The sequence below is a fragment of the Podarcis vaucheri genome (genome assembly GCF_965113315.1).
Source record: "Podarcis vaucheri genome assembly, chromosome: 18".
NCBI classification, from domain to species: domain Eukaryota; kingdom Metazoa; phylum Chordata; class Lepidosauria; order Squamata; family Lacertidae; genus Podarcis; species Podarcis vaucheri.
The window spans coordinates 2,821,299-2,841,046 of record NC_138756.1 but is presented as its reverse complement, the minus strand read 5'-3'; the positions used below and the strand labels follow the sequence as shown (position 1 = coordinate 2,841,046).

The 19,748-nt window shown below is 48.8% G+C and overlaps 1 protein-coding gene across 1 annotated transcript in view; it reads right to left on the bottom strand.

The window, feature by feature from the left end:
* MYO1F (myosin IF) overlaps nucleotides 1–19,748 on the bottom strand; it is a 52,318-nt gene that overhangs the window by 8,867 nt on the left and 23,703 nt on the right. The window contains exons 8-22 of the mRNA XM_082206280.1: nucleotides 18,598–18,732; nucleotides 17,878–18,010; nucleotides 16,373–16,569; nucleotides 14,630–14,710; nucleotides 13,419–13,505; nucleotides 12,483–12,569; nucleotides 11,412–11,579; nucleotides 11,054–11,139; nucleotides 9,221–9,302; nucleotides 7,741–7,847; nucleotides 6,408–6,506; nucleotides 4,194–4,338; nucleotides 2,438–2,552; nucleotides 1,339–1,508; nucleotides 842–987 (exon numbers count right to left, since the gene is read on the bottom strand). Coding sequence (XP_082062406.1) covers nucleotides 842–987; nucleotides 1,339–1,508; nucleotides 2,438–2,552; nucleotides 4,194–4,338; nucleotides 6,408–6,506; nucleotides 7,741–7,847; nucleotides 9,221–9,302; nucleotides 11,054–11,139; nucleotides 11,412–11,579; nucleotides 12,483–12,569; nucleotides 13,419–13,505; nucleotides 14,630–14,710; nucleotides 16,373–16,569; nucleotides 17,878–18,010; nucleotides 18,598–18,732 — 1,838 coding nt within the window. The remainder of the gene's footprint in view (nucleotides 1–841; nucleotides 988–1,338; nucleotides 1,509–2,437; nucleotides 2,553–4,193; nucleotides 4,339–6,407; nucleotides 6,507–7,740; nucleotides 7,848–9,220; nucleotides 9,303–11,053; nucleotides 11,140–11,411; nucleotides 11,580–12,482; nucleotides 12,570–13,418; nucleotides 13,506–14,629; nucleotides 14,711–16,372; nucleotides 16,570–17,877; nucleotides 18,011–18,597; nucleotides 18,733–19,748) is intronic.

Sequence of the window (19,748 nt, the reverse complement as noted above, 5' to 3'; positions counted from 1 at the left end):
GATGAATTTTAACAGGGAGAAATGTAAAGTATTGCACTTGGGCAAAAAAAATGAGAGGCACAAATACAAGATGGGTGACACCTGGCTTGAGAGCAGTACATGTGAAAAGGATCTAGGAGTCTTGGTTGACCACAAACTTGACATGAGCCAACAGTGTGACGCGGCAGCTAAAAAAGCCAATGCAATTCTGGGCTGCATCAATAGGAGTATAGCATCTAGATCAAGGGAAGTAATAGTGCCACTGTATTCTGCTCTGGTCAGACCACACCTGGAGTACTGTGTCCAGTTCTGGGCACCACAATTCAAGAAGGACACTGACAAACTGGAACGTGTCCAGAGGAGGGCAACCAAAATGGTCAAAGGCCTGGAAACGATGCCTTATGAGGAACGGCTAAGGGAGCTGGGCATGTTTAGCCTGGAGAAGAGGAGGTTAAGGGGTGATATGATAGCCATGTTCAAATATATAAAAGGATGTCACATAGAGGAGGGAGAAAGGTTGTTTTCTGCTGCTCCAGAGAAGCGGACACGGAGCAATGGATCCAAACTACAAGAAAGAAGATTCCACCTAAACATTCGGAAGAACTTCCTGACAGTAAGAGCTGTTTGACAGTGGAATTTGCTGCCAAGGAGTGTGGTGGAGTCTCCTACTTTGGAGGTCTTTAAGCAGAGGCTTGACAACCATATGTCAGGAGTGCTCTGATGGTGTTTCCTGCTTGGCAGGGGGTTGGACTCGATGGCCCTTGTGGTCTCTTCCAACTCTATGATTCTATGATTCTATGACTAAACGACTAAACAACAACAAAGAAGGAAAGTGGCCCAAACGAAGAATGTGTCATCTCACCTGAGGGACACTCTGTTGACAGCCTGGACCTCCACTTTCTTTTTCAGGACCTCTCGGATCTGACCTTTCTCAGGACCCTTTTTCACCTTCTCCCGGCCGATCATGTAGAGGTATTTGGGAGTCAGGATGAAGTCCCTCTTGATGGGCTGATGATGAGGAGGAGAAGCTGGTTGCCACGACCTCTCGAAGGGAGCGTGTCCCATCCACCCTTACTCACCTTCCCCCTAAACTCAAAAACCAATATGTACTGGGCAAAAATTTCAGCTACGAACAAGGAAGTCCTGAGTTCGAATCTCACGTGAAGCTGACTGAGTGGCTCTTAGGCATCCCATTCTCCCTCGGTCTTCCCCATCTGTGAAATGGGGATTAAACGCTCCGATCTGCCTTGCACAGAACATTGGCAAGGTAAAACAGAGGCGATGTTTGTGAACATTTCAGGGCTAATGGAAGGGTAGGACTCTGGATAAAGGATTTGGAAGGGGAAACCTCCACCTTACCTTAAAGCGCCTGTCATATTTGGTGACGGAGTCGGCAAAATCGACCCGCTCTCTCCTGGCCAAGAACTGGCGCAGCTCAGGCTTGTCTTCCATGCCCAAATAGTCCCCCACGAAGTTCCGGTTGATGCTGTTGCGCCGCCTCTCTTTGAAGTTGTACAGGATGTGAGATGCTTTGGGGGTGGGAGAAAAAGAAGAGGCCGGTTTGAAAAGCGGCCAGGCAGACCTGGCCTTGGTCAAAATTAAAAACGCAAGGAACTAGTCCTTAAGACTGCATACCCTTGTGCGTGTTTCTGACCAGTTTTAAAACCACATGGACAAAATTTGAAATGCAAGGCGTTAGTCCTTAAGGCTGCATACTGTGCTTGTGCGTCTGACCAGCTTTAAAAGCACACAGGCATAGTCCTTAAGACTGCATACTCTGCTCATGTTTCTGACCAGTTCTACAAACACACAGGCAAAGTTAAAACTGCAAGGGGCTAGTCCTTAATCTTACATAATGTGCTCGTCTTTCTGACCAGATGATGATGATGATGATGATTAATGGCCTCAGCCCTGTATACCTGAAGGAGCGTCTCCACCCCCATCATTCAGCTCCGAGGGCCTCCTGGTCGTTCCCTCCCTGCGAGAAGTGAGGTTATAGGGAACCAGGCAGAGGGCCTTCTCGGTGGTGGCGCCTGCCATGTAGAACGTCCTCCCACCAGATGTCAAAGAGATAAACAACTACCTGACTTTTAAAAAACATCTGAAAGCAGCCCTGTTTAGGGAAGTTTTTAATGTTTAATGCTGTATTGTGTTTTTAATATTCGATTGGGAGCCGCCCAGATGGGAGGGCTAATAATAATAATAATAATTTCCTCCCTCCCACTACCTGGATGAAATGTAATTAGATTGTAATGTCCTTGGGGCAGAGACCTTGTCCTCTTAAATGATGCAAAGCTGGAGGCACACTGACAACGGTAAAAATGGCTATAAACTGCTTTAAAGGCCTTCTTCAGGGTGGTGGAAAAGGGAGACAAATGACCTTCCCCCCTCTCTCTCATCATCCTGCTTCTCTCTTGACCCTCCCTGAAACATTGGGGTGTCTGTGCACACCCCTTACCTTCTTCCCGCATCTGCTCGTATTTCCGGATGGCGATGTGGCGGCGCCAAGCTTTCTGGATTACCCGGGCGTATCCGTCAAACTTCCGTTCCCGCATCTCCTCTAGCAGAAAGAGCTGAGTGGCGATGAGATGAAGGTGGGAGGGAGAGAGAAAGAGAACTAAAGGATTGTATCGGAAGGTGATCTATCCAAAACTAAAGGGGGGTGGGGAGGAACCCATTCCCCCTTCCCTTTGAACTCCCCCCCTGCTCCACCCGAATCCTCTTTAAAGGGTACAAGAAGATGTCTTCCACTTAGGGGTGGCTGATGCCCAGATTTATTTCTGTTGATGTTGTGAGTCTTGGGAATCGGCACGGCTCCCGGCTCCAGCAAAATATGCTAGGGTTCTCTCAGGGATGAGTTGGAGGCAGATAAAGGGTGGGAGGAACCAGCCGGGGGACCCCCAAGGGAGGGAGGGAGGCTCGGAGCCCGGGGAGAGGGGTGGGTGGGATGACAATGAGGGAGAAGACTTGGATGGGGAGGTGTCAAAAGTGGAAGAAATAACAGGGCTTAGTGAGCAGGGCGAGTCTGTGGCAGAGAGCGGTCCAGAATCGGAGGCAGAAGCTGGAGCAGGAGAGGAGGGAGGCCAGGAAGCAGAGAGGGTGAAGAGTCTCCTGCTGCGAGAAGCTCCCCTCCCTGCTGGTCTCCCAGAACCAGGAGAGGCATGAAAAGGGCGGAGGATAGGTTGGCTTCACACAGGCAGAGTCTCTGAATGCTCAAAAATAGCCCCAGAGAAGAGGGGATTTAGCTGCATCTGGTACGCAGGCTGAGACCCTCCCTGCCCACAGACTGTCTCACCAGAGTGGTGCATGCTCTGGTTATCTCCCGCTTGGACTACTGCAATGCGCTCTGTGAGGGGCTACCTTGGAAGGTGACTCAGAAACTGAAACTAATCCAGAATGCAGCTGCCAGACTGGGGACTGGGAGCGGCTGATGGGACCATATAACATCAGTCCTGAAAGATCTACACTGCCTCCCAGTACATTTCATAAAATCATAGAATCATAGAATCATAGAGTTGGAAGAGACCACAAGGGCCATCGAGTCCAACCCCCTGCCAAGCAGGAAACGAACAATTTCTGGGAACAATTCAGAGTGTTGGCACTAAAGTCCTAAACAGCCTTGGCCCTCTATACCTGAAGGAGCGTCTCCACCCCCAGCGTTCTGCCCGGACACCGAGGCCCAGCTCTGAGGGCCTTCTGGCGGTTCCCTCACTGCAAGAAGTGAAGTTACAGGGAACCAAGCAGAGGGCCTTCTCGGTGGTGGCGCCCGCCCTGTGGAACACCCTCCCACCACATGTCAAGGAAATAAACAACTACCTGACTTTTAGAAGACATCTGAAGGCAGCCCTGTTTAGGGAAGTTTTTAAAGTTGGATATCTTACTGTGTTTTAATTTATTGGAAGCTGCCCAGAGTAGCTGGGGAAACCCAGTCAGATGGGTGGCATATATATAAAATTATTATTATTATTATTATTAGAGGGTTGGTAACCAGCTTCACTTGCCTGGGCTGCCTCTTCCTCCAGACTCCAGCCCCCAGCCAGGATGGCCACAGACTGGAGCAGAGTGGGCACAGGGGGAGTGTAGCCTAGTGGGTTCAGGCGAAACGGGGGAGTAGCAAAAAAAGCAAGGGTCTCTGGTTCGTGCAACCTTGCTTACACAACAGCCAAACCTGAACCCAAGTCCCAGATCTCCCGACATCAGAGCGTTCTGCTTACCGACTCGGGGTTCTTGACGAAAACCTTGGAGCGGCCCATCTGGTACTGATCCGCGTCCATGTTGACGGACCGCAGCAAGTGCTGGACCCCCTGGCGCTCATCTCCCTGCCACCTGGGCCACGTCTCTGGGGTCAGGATGGCGTACCTGCCGGAGGGGGCAAACACACTTTGCTCAGGACGCCGCAAAGGCACCTGGAGATACAGTGGTGCCCCGCAAGACGAATGCCTCGCAAGACGGAAAACCCGCTAGACGAAAGAGTTTTCCGTTTTGGAGGTGCTTCGCAAAACGAATCTCCTATGGGCTTGCTTCGCAAGACGAAAATGTCGTGCGAGTTCCTGCGGGTTTTTTTCCCTCCCCCCCTTTCCCCCAAGCCGCTAAGCCGCTTATCAGCTGATCCGCTAAGCCGCTTATCAGCTGATCCGCTAAGCCGCTTAACAGCTGATCCGCTAAGCCGATTAACAGCTGATCCGCTAAGCCGCTAAGCCGCTAATCAGCTGATCCGCTAAGCCGCTTAGCCGCTTATCAGCTGATCCGCTAAGCCGCTAATAGCGCTAATCCGCTAATCCGCTAATGGGCTTGCTTCACAAGACGAAAAAACCGCTAGACGAAGAGAATCACAGAACGGATTCTTTTCGTCTTGCGAGGCACCACTGTATTGGGGAATCGCAGCAGGAATGGGAAAATACGGGGGCGTCGTTGGTGGGAAGGGCTGGGAGGGACCTGGCTTTTAACATAAGGTTACCAGATTTTTTTCAATGAATCCAGGGGCTAAATAAATAAATACTACACGTTTGGGACATTGATGCTGCAACGGTGGCGGTGGCAGAGGGGTGGCCCTTGACCTCAACCGCCACGTTTCCCCTTCCTCTGAAGCGTCTATCTCCTTTCTCCATGAGCCTGGGCAGCCCGAGTTGTTGGTTCTTCGGTGGTGGTGGGGAAGCGGTGTGCGGTGGGTCAGGCATGGAAGGCGGAGAAGGAGGCTTGAGAGCAGCGGTGGCGGCGAGGCTAGGCCAGCACGATGCCTCCCTTCCCATTGGAGCAGCCCCAATCCCATTCCTACTTGCGTGCAAGCAGGAGGGGACGGGGATCCCTCAGCTGGGAAGGGAGGCTTCCCTTTGCCTACCTGAGAGATCCCTTCCCCCTCCGGCTTGCACAAGTAGGAGTTGGGAGGCTGCTCCGATAGGCAGCGTGAAGCTTCCCTTCACAGCTTAGTTGCTGGGGTCAAGGAAGCTGCGTTTTTGAGCCCCTGCACCATCACATGGGGACTTCCAAGCAGCTCCTGAAACCAGCCAGAGCCAACTGCTCCGGGGTGCTGAGACTGCCGCTGCTGCGTTTCCCGGGAACATTAGATGAAATCCGGGGACATTCCGGGGATGCAATTTGTCCAGAGACTTAGTCGCAAATCTGGGGACTGTCCCCGGGAAACGGGGACATCTGATAACCCTATTTAACACCAGCTAAACATCGCAATATACTGATATATCACCATGTCTGAAATAAGGGTGGAGCCAGGTAGAGGCTTCACGGTTCCCCCCGGCATCGTAAATTTTGCACAGCACACAAACACACGGTGATTCACAATATATGCCAAAAATTCTGAAACCAATACTGTCTTATAATATGGACTTGAAGCTGGTTTTTGGTTATATATAGCTCAGCCCTAGCGGTGGGTAGTCTAGAGGGCTCTGAAACCTGCTGCCTTCTCCCCCCCCATAATATTCTGCTAAAACTGTGCTTTTGGGGTGCCCTGCGTATCACCTTGCTAGCGAAACGCAGCCGCCTGCCATCTTAATTTGCCCAGAGGTGTTTATATGTGCCTAGATCACCGTTCTGTTACTTCCAGGTCGCTACAGGACGTATCCTGAAAGAACGTAATCTGAACCAAACGTAACAAGACTGTATATAGTTTTCATTCAGGTCCATGTCAGCTAATTTAGGCAGGAAATCCTGGGTTGTTGTTGTTCCAATGTTGACAGCCGGCTGCCTATAAAAGCAGGCTGGCTGAGCTGTTTGCTGTTCAGTTCAGTTCCAGCTTACCTATAAAGAACTACTTGGAGAAATCTCTGTGTCGTCTGCTATGTCCACCCACTACTTAATAGCGGCGTAGTGCGGGTTTTTCGGAACCCACCTTCTGTTATAAAGGTGAAAAAACATGGAAGCCCAGTCCAGCAGTCCCTCCCCACTTCTGACCCCCAGGAAGTGTCTCTGCCTACCTCTGCAGGAATTTGTGGAAGAGCCTGCGATAGGCGAAGCCCGCTCTGCGGACTCGGATGTTTTCCTTCAGCCCCAGATACTCCACCTGGTGTTTTACCCTGAAAGAGAGGAAGAGCTGCCTTGGTTCTTTGTTTTCAACGAATTGGAAAAGATGCGGGTGCCACCACCGAGAAGGCCCTCTGCCTGGTTCCCTGTACCTTTGCTTCTTGCAAATGTCTTAGAAGAGGCATTCCAATCTCCCTCGTGTAGGACAGAATGCCTCTTCTAAGGTGCAGCTTGCCACCTTGTGTACCTTTTTGTCTGATCCAGAAGGTAACGCCTTATTAAGATATATGCATCTGTGAAACTCTTTCTTTCAGCTGAGAAGGGAATGCCTCTCTAGCATTGTAGGAAATGATATAAATAGACAGGATTGTAAGCTGTTTTTATATGCGATGACGGCAGCAAGAATATTATTGGCACAAAAATGGAAACAAGAAGAACTACTGACGAAAGAAGAATGGAGGATGAAATTAATGGACTATGCAGAACTGGATAAATTAACAGGAGGGATTCGAAACCTGCGGGACCAGAGACTGATAGAAGACTGGGGTAAATATACGAACTATCTGAAAAGTAATTGTAATGAACAGATTACGCTAGTAGGACTGCAAGAAGTTTTGTAAGGTGGACTATTTGAAATATTGCAAGAGAGATTATGAGGAGAATTATTGGTAAATGATAATTAAGTGTAATAGAGAAATTAAGAAATGCAGAATAAGTGATAAAAACGGAAAATCATCAGAGGAGTTGACGGAAGTCAAAAATGATGTATAAGATAAGAAATTATGTTATATGAATGTTGGAAATGAAATGATATGTTAAAAAAACATATATATATATATATATATATATATATATATATATATATATATATATATGAAGGGAATGCCTCTCTTAAAGGAATCTCTGCTCCCCTCTTGTCATCCTCTTCTAAGACACAGCTTGCCTTTCTCATTCCTCGCCCTCCCACCGAAGAGAGAATGGTTTTTCTAAGACAGGGTTTTGCAATCCACATTCTTCCTCTCTCAAGCAGAATAGAATGCCTCTTCTGAGATGAGACATTCGATAATAATAATAATAAAAATTATTATTATTATTATTATTATTATTATTATTATTATTATTATTATTATTATTATTTATACCCCACCCATCTGGCTGGGTTTCCCCAGCCACTCTGGGCAGCTTCCAACAAAGATTAAAAATACATTAAAATGTCACACAGCAGGATTCTCCTCATGTTCTCAGTTCTCAGTTCTCAGATGTGGGTCTCCCACCATCCTTTCTTACCTGCTCTCCTCCCAGTCTCTTGGTCTCTTGGTCTCGTTGGGTTTGATGCAGCGGATGTAGTGGGGGGTACACTTCATCAAGGTGTTCACGAGATCATTGGCCTGCCTCTTTTAGGGAAATAATAATAATAATAATAATAATATTTATACCCAGCCCGTCTGGCATTGTTGCTCCAGCCACACATATAAAAACATCATAAAACATCAAACATTCACCATAACAATTTGATCCAATACAAATAAAGCCACAATAAGTTTAAAATAAACAGGTAAAGGTAAAGAGACCCCTGACTGTTAAGTCCAGTTGTGGACGACTCTGGGTTATGGCGCTCATCTTGCTATACTGGCCGAGGGAACCGGCATACAGCTTCCAGGTCATGTGGCCAGGAGGACTAAGCCGCTTCTGGCGAACCAGAGCAGCGCATGCAAACGCCGTTTACCTTTCCGCCGGAGTGGTACCTATTTATCTACTTGCACTTTGACATGCTTTCAAACTGCTAGGTGGGCAGGAGCAGGGACCGAGCAACGGGAGCTCACCCTGTTGCGGGGATTCGAACTGCCAACCTTCTGATCAGCAAGCCCTAGGCTCTGTGGTTTAGACCACAGCGCCATCCGTGTCCCTTAAAATAAACAACTTATATCAAATAAAGCTATGTTCAATAATCAATTAGAATGCAATAATAAACAATAAAATTAAATCAACAGATTATAATTAAACAGTTTACACTTATCAGTTACAAGAAAGAATAGCGAAACTATAATAAGTAAAAATAATGGCAAGTCACAATGCACTCTTCCCAGCTGCTTTTGCTGTTCTCAAAGTCTGGGAAAGGCTCCCAGGGCTTGATCAGGATTGCCCAAACTTGGGTGGCTAGCTGTTGTTGGACTACAATTCCCATCATCCCTGACCACTGGTCCTGCTAGCTAGGGATGATGGGACTCGTAGTCCAGGTGGGAAAAGCCATTGCCTGATGGACAGCAGAAGACACAAGTTTTTTGGTGTTACCCAGCCCAGGGTGCAAATGACAGGAATGAGTAGGAAGTCAATTGCAGGAAGCAAGCGGAGTTAACTCTTTATTAGGAAAAGCAGGATTTGCACAGCAGCACCAGGCCTAATGAGCACAGCAACTCTTCTTCAGTGGGTCTTGAAGGTCCCTGCCTCCCCACAACCATCTAAGACCCCTTCTGTCCGGGACTTTCCCCCAAGCAATCGGAGACTATGCCTTCATGCAGCCAACCTCTCCTCCGCCCTTTTCAGGCCTCTCCTGGTTCTGGGAGACCAGCAGGGAGGGGAGCTGGTTGCAGCAGGAGGGGGAGAAATCCGTGACTCTTCACTAGACAGACGCATCTCTGCCTCTTGGTCTCCCTCCTCTCCTGCTTCTGCCTCCGATTCTGGATTTCATAATACATGACTAATTTTATCCCACGCAAATGCTTCCTAGCTTCAGCTATGAAACGGATCAGGCCAAACAAAGACTCACCTTAATTTTGGATCCCGCTGTGGTGGGTCTCCCTTTCTTATCCGCATCGAGTTTTTCTGGGAAGAGTCCCCGGATGAACCCGCTGGGAGGCGAGAAAGGTTTGGGGGCCTGGTTATGTCAAGCCGATAAACCCCACCCCACGTTCCCCGAAAGAGAGAACTGAGGTAGCAGATAAGGCAGTCAGACCAAGGGAGTTGGTATTATTTATTATTATTATTATTATTAGCAACCAGTGCCATGTACTTTCCCAAGCGCACTCATGAGGTCTAGAAACTTCATGCTCCATTTTTAAGGCAGAAGCTGGGTGAGAGTGTGAGAGTACACACATAGCCCCAAAGCCAATGTACCCTCTCCTGCTTTTTCTCTGCCCTTTCAGTGACTAAACAGAGGGATCCGGCAATAATACTAATAATAGCTGTTGTTGTTGTTGTTGTTGTTGTTGTTTAGTACCCCGCCCATCTGACCGGGCTACGCCAGCCACTATGGGTGGCTTCCAACATATATGAACACATAATAAAACATTAAACCTTAAAAAGCTTCCCTAGGCAGGGCTGCGTTCAGATGTCTTCTCTAAAGGTTGAATAGATGGGCAGAAGAGCTTCCTTTTCCAGGTAGGGTCTACCTTCCTCAAACTGCAGTGACTTTGATGCCACCAGGGCAAAACAGTCCCCCGTTGTCAACACAACTCAGGACAGCTGGTTAATTCTGAAATATTTTTGTCCATCCCACTTCCCCTCCTCCCTGCTTGTCGCTGACCCTGGGAATAGCCAGTGTGGGGTAGTGGTTAGAGCAGTGGTTCGCAAAGTGGGTGGTACTGCCCCCAGGTGGTTGTGGTGGGATTAACTATTCTAAATAATAATAATAATAATAATAATAATAATAATAATAATAATAATAATTTATTTATACCCCACCCATCTGCCTGGGTTTCCCCAGCCACCCTGGGCAGCTTCCAACAGAACACTAAAATACAATAACCTATTAAACATTAAAAGCTTCCCTAAACAGGGCTGCCTTCAGATGTCTTCTAAAAGTCTGGTAGTTGTTTTTCTCTTTGACATCTGGTGGGAGGGCGTTCCACAGGGCGGGCGCCACCACCGAGAAGGCCCTCTGCCTGGTTCCCTGCAGCTTTGCTTCTCACAGCGAGGGAACTGCCAGAAGGCCCTCGGCGCTGGACCTCAGTGTCCGGGCAGAACGATGGGGGTGGAGACGCTCCTTCAGGTCTACTGTACCGAGGCTGTTTAGGGCTTTAAAGGTCAGCACCAACACTTTGAATTGTGCTCGGAAACATACTGGGAGCCAATGTAGGTCTTTCAGGACCGGTGTTATGTGGTCTCGGTGGCCGCTCCCAGTCCCCAGTCTAGCTGCCGCACTCTGAATTAATTGTAGTTGCCAAGTCACCTTCAAAGGTAGCCCCACGTAGAGCGCATTGCAGTAATCCAAGTGGGAGATAACTAGAGCATGCACCACTCTGGAAGACAATCTGCAGGCAGGGAGGGTCTCCGCCTGCGTACCAGATGGAGCTGGTAAACAGCTGCCCTGGACTCACTCACACCTGAGAGAATGCTTCTTCTGAACAGATAATCTCTATGTAGCTCAGAACTGAGTGCCTCTTCTAAACCGACGTGTCTCTCCATCTCTTGCATACTGCAGGGACTGAATCTTATTCCGTCAAGGAGAGGGGAACCTGCAGCCCCTCCAGAAGCCACTGAATTTCACCTCCCAGGAGCGTTCCTGGTTTCCCATCCTGGATCTAGCAAATTCCCAGAGCCTGTTTCTAACTGCCAGATGTTTCCGGGGAAACTCGCGACCGCAGGGATCCCGGCAACTCACAATTCGCTGCTCTGCATCAACTCGATCAAGTCGGTGAAGAGCACGTCCCGGTTGCGTTCGCAGAAGCCGCTCACGTCGTAGGACACCTGGAAACGAGCGCCATGGAATCTTAGGACGGCGGAGTTGGAAGAGGGGCCCCCCCAAGGGTCATCCAGTCTAACCCCCTGCAATGCCGGAGTCACAAACAGAGAATCCCCAGCAGATGCCGCATGTGCAGAAATGAAATGAAGGGGGGAAGGATCCACAAGAGTTTTATTTAAACATGGGCTTTAAAAGTAAAATAATACGAGGATAGCAAATTAGCTAATTGGGAACCACTGATGTAGATAAGAATAGCGCCCCACAGAGCTCCAGAGACCTTGCCAGCATAATGGTGGATGATGAATCCCATGTTGGACCCATTGAAATGTTCGTGGTTCCCCACAGCCGACTGCAGCTTCTGAAGGAGTGTCTGGTCAGCTCCGTCGCCCTTGGCGTACACAGTGGCACAGACGTCGTCCAAGACGCTCATAATGCCCGGAGGATTCTGGGAGTTGGAAGAAAAGAGTGGAGGGGGGCTTCAGCCTTCAGCCTTGCTGGCATTCAGCCACAGGTCTTGTTCCGCCCAACCTCCTTGTGTTTTGCCTGTTCTCTATGTTAGAATTCCTGCTCCATGATTGCAGTCATGGGATTGCTGTCTATCACATGACGGTGTATGTTTTTATTCCATAGAGTGGGAAGTGACGGAGACAGGATGTTTGTGTTCCTGTGTTCCGTGAAGTGGGACGATTGTCCTTTGTTCTTTTTCTCTTTGCTGTCTGATGCTAGAGAGAGAGAGGGAGCCATGTTGCAGTGCTCCGTGTGTGTTTATATGTAAAGTAGATTAGCCAAAATGCTGAGTTGCTGAGGTCTGTTACACAACTGCACAAACTCTGCAGATCTCTAAGTGTGTCAGTGTCTGTTGGAATCAGTCGCTGTGATGTTCGGGCTGAAGAAAGCTTTTGAAGCCTCCGAACGATCGACCAGGAGGGAGGGAACATGCTACTTGGGCATGTGTCTCTGCCAGGGTCCTACTCGAGTGTAGGCTGAACTCCTGACACTCTATGCACACATTTTGGGTCGCACCCAATTAAATTCTACTCAGAGCAGATGTGTTAAAACGAATGGAATTAAGGTACGCATGCCCTTAAGTCTGAACGGGCTTCCTCTGAGTACGGCTGTGTACACACCACCCATCGCAAGCCCATGAATGCCAAAGAACCACGGGAAATGTCGTTGGTTCAGGGTGCTGGGAATCATAGCTCTCTGAGGGGTGAACTACAGTTCCCAGGATTATTTTTTTGGAGGAAGTCATGTGATTTAAATGTACAGGGTATAGCAGTCTATGCTCAACCATTCCTTTACACTTTTTAATGTAAAAGGGGACTTTTTGGGGGGGGGGCTCTCTTACCAGCTTGTTTTCGATGAGGTCACACACCACTTTGTTGTTGAAATATTCGATTGGGGTCCATTTGATCCCTTCCTGCACATACTCTTCCTAAGGCAAAGAGAACGAGCTGGAAATGCGAGGTTTTTTATTTTTAAAGAAACCATAATATATCAAGAATTGAGGAGTTAACTCTTGATGCCACCCTGATCGATGTGTGGGATGGGCACACTTGTTGATTTTGTTTTTAGAAAACCCCCTCTTTTCACATTGAAAGGGGATGGGGGAGGAAAGCCTTTCCAAACTCTGGATTTTTTGTTTCTTGCTATATAATACAATTGTAAGGCTGTCATCACTCTGCAGTTGATGGCTGCAGTAGCTCCAGCATTACAGCAGAATATTGGGCAGGCAAGCCAGCAGGGTATGTTTAAGCATTTCATTTAGACTCTGCATTTCTATATTAAAATACATTCAAGGTGGCATGCATAGATATCAGCAACAAACCGGTTGAAGGCGTTTAAATGTTTAATGACTTGTCTAATGCAGGTGGGAAGAGCCAGAAGAAAATGCAAGGGAAGAGTAAAGGTAAAGGGACCCCTGACCGTTAGGTCCAGTCGCGGCCGACTCTGGGGTTGTGGCGCTCATCTCGCTTTATTGGCCGAGGGAGCCGGCGAACAGCTTCCGAGTCATGTGGCCAGCATGACTAAGCCGCTTCTGGCGAACCAGAGCAGCGCACGGAAACGCCGTTTACCTTCCCGCCAGAGTGGTACCTATTTACCTACTTGCACTTTGACGTGCTTTCGAACTGCTAGGTTGGCAGGAGCAGGGACTGAGCAACGAGAGCTCACCCAGTCAAGGGGATTCGAACCACCGACCTTCTGATCGGCAAGTCCTAGGCTCTGTGTATAAAGTGGTCTGGAGCGTTGCATTCGCCCTTCTGAACCCTGGCGTAGACCTCACCTGCTCTGCTTTCAGGGTCAGCTCAATGAAGATCTGCTGCAGCTTTTCATTCACAAAGTTGATGCAGAATTGCTCAAAGCCATTTCTCTGATGGGATGAGAGAGATTAAAAGGCGTTACCCCTCTCGCCCTGACCTAGCCACTGTGATCCATGCGACAGTCACCTCCAGACTGGATTATTGTAACTTGCTCTATGTGGGGCTGCCCTTGAGACTGACTCACAAACTCCAGCGGGTGCAGAATGCCGCGGCGAGGCTCCTTACGGGGTTCTTGCTGCGGGATCACATTCACCCGGTGCTATACCAGCTGCACTGGCTCACGGTGGGGTACAGGGTCAGGTTTAAGGTGCTGGTTTTAACCTTTAAAGCCCTATACGGCCTAGGACCCTCGTATCTACGGGACCGCCTCTCCTGGTATGTCCCACAGAGGACCCTACGATCTTCAAACAAAAACATCTTGGAGGTCCTGGGCCACAGGAAGGTTAGGCTGGCCTCAACCAGAGCCAGGGCTTTTTCAGCCGTGGCCCCGATCTGGTGGAACGCTCTGTCCCAAGAGACTAGGGCCCTGCGGGACTTGACATCTTTCCGCAGGGCCTGCAAGACAGAGCTGTTCCACCAGGCCTTTGGCCAAGGCAGAGTCTGACCCCCTCCTTTGGTAATCCCCAGAGAACTCTAGCCCAATGGTTGCCATTAATTTAATTTGAATTGATTTTAAAATGAATTGATTTTAGAATGCTGTGTTACTTTTATTGTTGTTAGCCGCTCTGAGCCCTGCTATGGCTGGGGAGGGCGGGATATAAATTATTATGATTATTACTATTAATAATATCACAGGGAACAGAGACATGCCTAGTTCAGGTCACAAACTGTGGCAATCAGTGTATTGTGATTTCTGGAGACGGCAAGAGAATTAAACCCCCACAACTATCTTCTAAACCTGGGGTGGTTTTTCAAAGTGAGATCCGTGTTCCCCTTGGGAGAAGATTCCGGGGGCCACATGGCAATGGTGGGCGGGGCCAGAGGTCAAAGTGGGCGGGGCATGGCATGCAAATGTCTCTCCTGCACCCCCACACAGAAACACCCCTCTTGACCCTTCATCCCAGCAAGCGAGAGGCATTATCAGAGTTCAAGGACCCATTTTCAGCCGGTGAAAAGGCTCAAGGAGGTGTGGAGCAGGGCCTTCAGAGGGGCTGCTCTGAACAAGGACACCTACCTGGAATATTTCAAACCCATAAATGTCCAGAACGCCAACGCTGTACTCTTCGTGTGGCTTCTGAATGGCTCTGTTGATGGACTTGAGGCAAAGGAGAGAGGATTGGTTACCATCCAAACATGGCGGAAGGATGACGAGAAGGTTGCACAAATGCAGAGCGGACAACTGAGGAACTGGCAGCAAAGCAGGCTGCCATCTTGCCCAACCCACTAATCCTAAAGGCAAAGGGTTGCTTCCAGCTAAGTTCCACTCAGAGTAAACCCATTGGACTTAATGTGCCCAAGTAAACCCTTTCCATGGATTTCAAGGGGTCTCGTGTAGGACCAATGGTGGATCCTGTCGAATAGTCCCCCCACTCCTCTATTTCAAAGAACCATAGAGCTGGAAGTGACGAACAGGCGGCTCTCGTCTTTCTATGTTCGGTTTTTAAAGGATCATACAGCTGGAAGGAATAAATGGGCCGCCATCTTGTTCCAACACTCTCAGGCTATTCCTCCCTTCCATATTTGGTGTTCAAAGAACCACAGAGTTGGAAGAAAGAAACAGGCTGCTCTCCAAACAAGTTTCATCCTTCCATTAATGATTTTGAAAGAACCACAAAACTGGAAGTGATGAATGGCCCACTCTCACACTTCCATATTTGCTTTCCAAGGTACCATAGAGTCAGAAGAGGGAAGCAGACCAGTCTCGCCCTTCCCTATTTGATTATGGCGGCTAATGAATTGAGGTTCAATTCTGACAAGACAGAAGTGCTGTTCTTGGGGGACAGGGGGTGGGCAGGTGTGGAGGATTCCCTGGTCCTTCAGGGGCAACTGTGCCCCTGAAGGACCAGGTGTGCAGCCTGGGGGTCATTTTGGACTCACAGCTGTCCATGGAGGTGCAGGTCAATTCTGTGTCCAGGATGGCTGTCTACCAGCTCCATCTGGTACGCAGGATGAGACCCTCCCTGCCCACAGACTGTCTCACCAGAGTGGTGCATGCTCTGGTTATCTCCCGCTTGGACTACTGCAATGCAGTCTACGTGGGGCTACCTTTGAAGGTGACCCGGAAACTACAACTAATCCAGAATGCGGCAGCTAGACTGGTGACTGGGAGCGGCCAGTGAGACCACATAACACCAGTCTTGAAAGACCTACATTGGCTCCCAGTATGTTTCCAAGCACAATTCAAAGTGTTGGTGCTGATCTTTAAAGCCCTAAACGGCCTTGGCCCAGTAGAACCCCCATCGTTCTGCCCAGACACAGAGGTCCAGCTCCAAGCGCCTTCTGGCGGTTCCCTCGCTGCGAGAAGCCAAGTTACAGGGAATCAGGCAGAGGGCCTTCTCGGTAGTGGCACCCACTCTGTGGAATGCCCTCCCACCAGATGTCAAAGAGAAGAACAACTACCTGACATTTAGAAGACATCTGAAGGCAGCCCTGTTCAGGGAAGTTTTTAATGTGTGACATTTTAATGTATTTTTAACCTTTGTTGGAAGCCGCCCAGAGTGGCTGGGGAAACTCAGCCAGATGGGTGGGGTACAAATAAAAAATTATTATAATACTTTAATAATAATAATAATAATAATAATAATAATAATAATAATAATAACCATCCAGTTGGAAGCTATGAAGGGGCTGCCATCTTGTCCCAACACTTTTGGGACCCAAAGAACCACAGAGTTGGAAGCGATAGACAAGACTCCCTGTTGCCCCAGTGGCCCCAGCCTCCCCTAACACCCTGGACCAGGATGAGGCCAGTCCTCACCTCCACAAGGAAGTCAAAGACTCGGGAGTACAGCCCCTTGGCCAGGGCGTCGCGGGTGTAGGAAGCTTGCTCGACGTTGAGGGTCACGTTGATGGACTCCTTCCGGTTCCCCCACTTGCTGTCCATTTTCCGGCTGGTCAGCTTGTCGTTCAGCCGGTTCTTGTCGATCCCCAGGAGGTAGGCAGGAAAGGCCAGCACTGGGGTTGGGAGGGAGAGGCAGTTGAGCATCTCTAGAGAGGCCTGTGGAACTCATGGCCACTGCATAACCCTGAACTTCAGCGCTATGGAATGATCTTCACAACAACATTGTAGGGTAGTTCAGTTCGCACACCCTTGCTGGGCCACAAAGGTTGCCTGATGAACATGGGGGCCAGTTGCCATTTTCCCTCAGCCTAACCCATGGGTAGGCAAACTAAAACCTGCAGGCCAGATCAGGCCCAATTGCCTTCTGGATCTGGCCCGCAGACGGTCTGGGAATCGCCGTGTGGATCACCAGCGCGTGCGTTCTTTCCCTCTCCCTCCGTCTCCCTCCCATGGCGGCGCTGGTGATGCCTCCTCCCTCCCTCCCTCCTCCCGGCTTCTCCCTGCCCTGCCTAGAGGAGGAAGGGGGCTGGGCTTTGATGGTGCCAGCAGCAGCAGCGCTTGAGTGCCCGCCGTTTTGAGCAGCCCCTGCCGTTCGCAGGACACAGGTAAGCAGCCACCGGGGCTCGTGGGACACTCCCAGATTTACAGAAGCCGTCCCGGTTCCTGATTTTTTATGTACGTAATTAAAATTCCAGTTATGTCTTAAGGATGCCTCATATCTGTGATTAAAGGGGGGAGGGAATGAAGGTTTTATGGTCTTTTTTTGGGAGGGTCATACTATTGTATATTTTGCTCTAAGACATGGATAGGCAAACTAAAGCCCAGGGGCCGGATCCGGCCCACTCACCTTCTAAATCCGGCCTGCAGACGGTCCGGGAATCAGTGTGTTTTTACATGAGCAGAATGTGTCCTTTTATTTAAAATGTATCTCTGGGTTATTTGTGGGGCATAGGAATTCGTTCATATTTTCCCCCTCAAAATATAGTCTGGGCCCCCACAAGGTCTGAGGGACAGTGGACCGGCCCCCTGCGGAAAAAGTTTGCTGACCCCTGCTGTCCTAATATTCTTCTATCCATGGTAATCATTAATCAATTTTAAAACATTTATCTCTGATACCTCTTGAAGGTCACTTTGCATGAGAAAAACACATCCTGCTCTCTCCCAGGCTAGGGCTATTTTCTTACACACACACACACACACACACACACACACACACACACACACACCCTACTCTCCAGCTGTGAAGCAGGGCTGGTGAGGGGCGTGGTTTAGATATAAGGGGCGTGGCCATGGAGTCCCGAAATGCCATGTTTTCTCCCCCTCTGGGCCTGAGGTTCCCCAGGCCTTTTGCACTGCTTCATTTGGAGCAATATTTCATAGGGTCATAGAACTGTGGCATTGGAGGTTGGCAAGCAACTCACAATCTGGGCTCTCCACCTGGGCATAGTTGCCCTGCTCCTGGAATCCAATGTTGCCGAGGTGAAGGATGCCGGCTGTGATCTGTAGGATGAGCTGCTTGTCTTGGCCAGAGATCCCGATGACGTCCATGGCGTTCTGGGGTGGTGTGGGGAAGCCCAGGAAAGAGGGGGGGGGGAGAGAGAGAGAAAGTCCATGTTATAGCTGACTGCGAATAACAGCCAGTGGTTAAAAAGGTAAAGGGACCCCTGACCACTAGGTCCAGTCGTGGCCGACTCTGGGGTCGCGGCTCTCATCTCGCTTTATTGGCCGAGGGAGCCGGCGTACATGTGGCCAGCATGACTAAGCCGCTTCTGGCGAACCAGAGCAGCGCATGGAAACGCCGTTTACATTCCTGCCGGAGTGGTACCAATTTATCTACTTGCACTTTGATGTGCTTTCAAACTGCTAGGTTGGCAGGAGCAGGGACCGAGCAACGGGAGCTCACCCCGTCATTGCGGGGATTCAAACCGCTGACCTTCTGATCGGCAAGTCCTAGGCTCTGTGGTTTAACCCACAGCGCCACCTGCGTCCCCAACAGCCAGTGCCCATTGGAGCTGATAGAGAGGCAGGGAGAGCATATAAGGGTGTTACAGATTTGGGAACGGGAGACCCCTAGACCGTGGAAATTAATAAATGGCAGGGTTTTGATGATTCGGGATGCGAAGGGAAAAATATGACCACACCATTGTCTCGTGGAATTCGCTCCGGTCGTCCGTTCCATCCACTTTGTACGTTTCTGACTGGGACAGGTAGTAGTAGTAATCTGGGCTCATGATCCCCAAATTGTGCTTCTGGTCTTGGGAGGCCCCCTCGATGAGCTGAAAAACGAGACATGTGGGGGAGAAAAAATATGCAACACAAACACAGATGGCAGGACTACCGAAGATTTCTGCGGTGAGAGAACGTATGGAAGAGGCAATATTCTTTGTGCATGGACTGGCAGCAGGGATGGTATAATGCTCAAGGTTTGGAAGTTGCACTTTTAACAGATCTTGGGCATGGAAAAGTGCTTGACCATGCCTACTTCTGGCCGGGCAGTCAGTGCACAGTGGTGATTGTTGTGAGCTCATCCCTGTGCCTCCTTGCACAAGAACTTTCCTTTAATTTCTCACTAGTTACAGGTAGGTAGCTGTGTTGGTCTGCCGTAGTCGAAACAAAAGAAAAAAATTCCTTCCAGTAGCACCTTAGAGACCAACTAAGTTTGTTATTGGTATGAGCTTTCCTGTGGTATCTGAAGAAGTGTGCATGCACACAAAAGCTCATACCAATAACAAACTTAGCTGGTCTCTAAGGTGCTACTGGAAGGAATACACACACACACACACACACACACACACACACACACACATTAAACAAAGAAAAACAAAGAACAGTACATAACACTGTAAACACAATTATATACATAATTTCCAAAATGAAAATAAAAATAAAAAGAAAGAAAAGGAAAAATAAAAGATATAAAGAGAAAAAGAAAAAAATACTTTTCATAACCTGAAATATTACCAAATTCTTGCTTCAAATACTGCAATATATAAATCTTAGTTTAAATATTATAAAAGACTTCCACAGCATTCACCACACGTCTCTTAATTGTCTTACTCGCATTTACATCTGTTCTTCAATCATTTCCCTTCCTTAGATTCTTTCATAATCCATCAAATCTTTATGTTCTCTGTATTGTCTAGACACAACCAAACCTTCATATTTGAGCCCTGCTTGTATAAATAATCATTTAAACATTTCCATTGTTTCTGAATTAATTTTTCTGACTTATGCCTTATTAAATCCGTCAATTTTATTTAATTTTGTACCTTACAATAAAATTGCAAGGCTG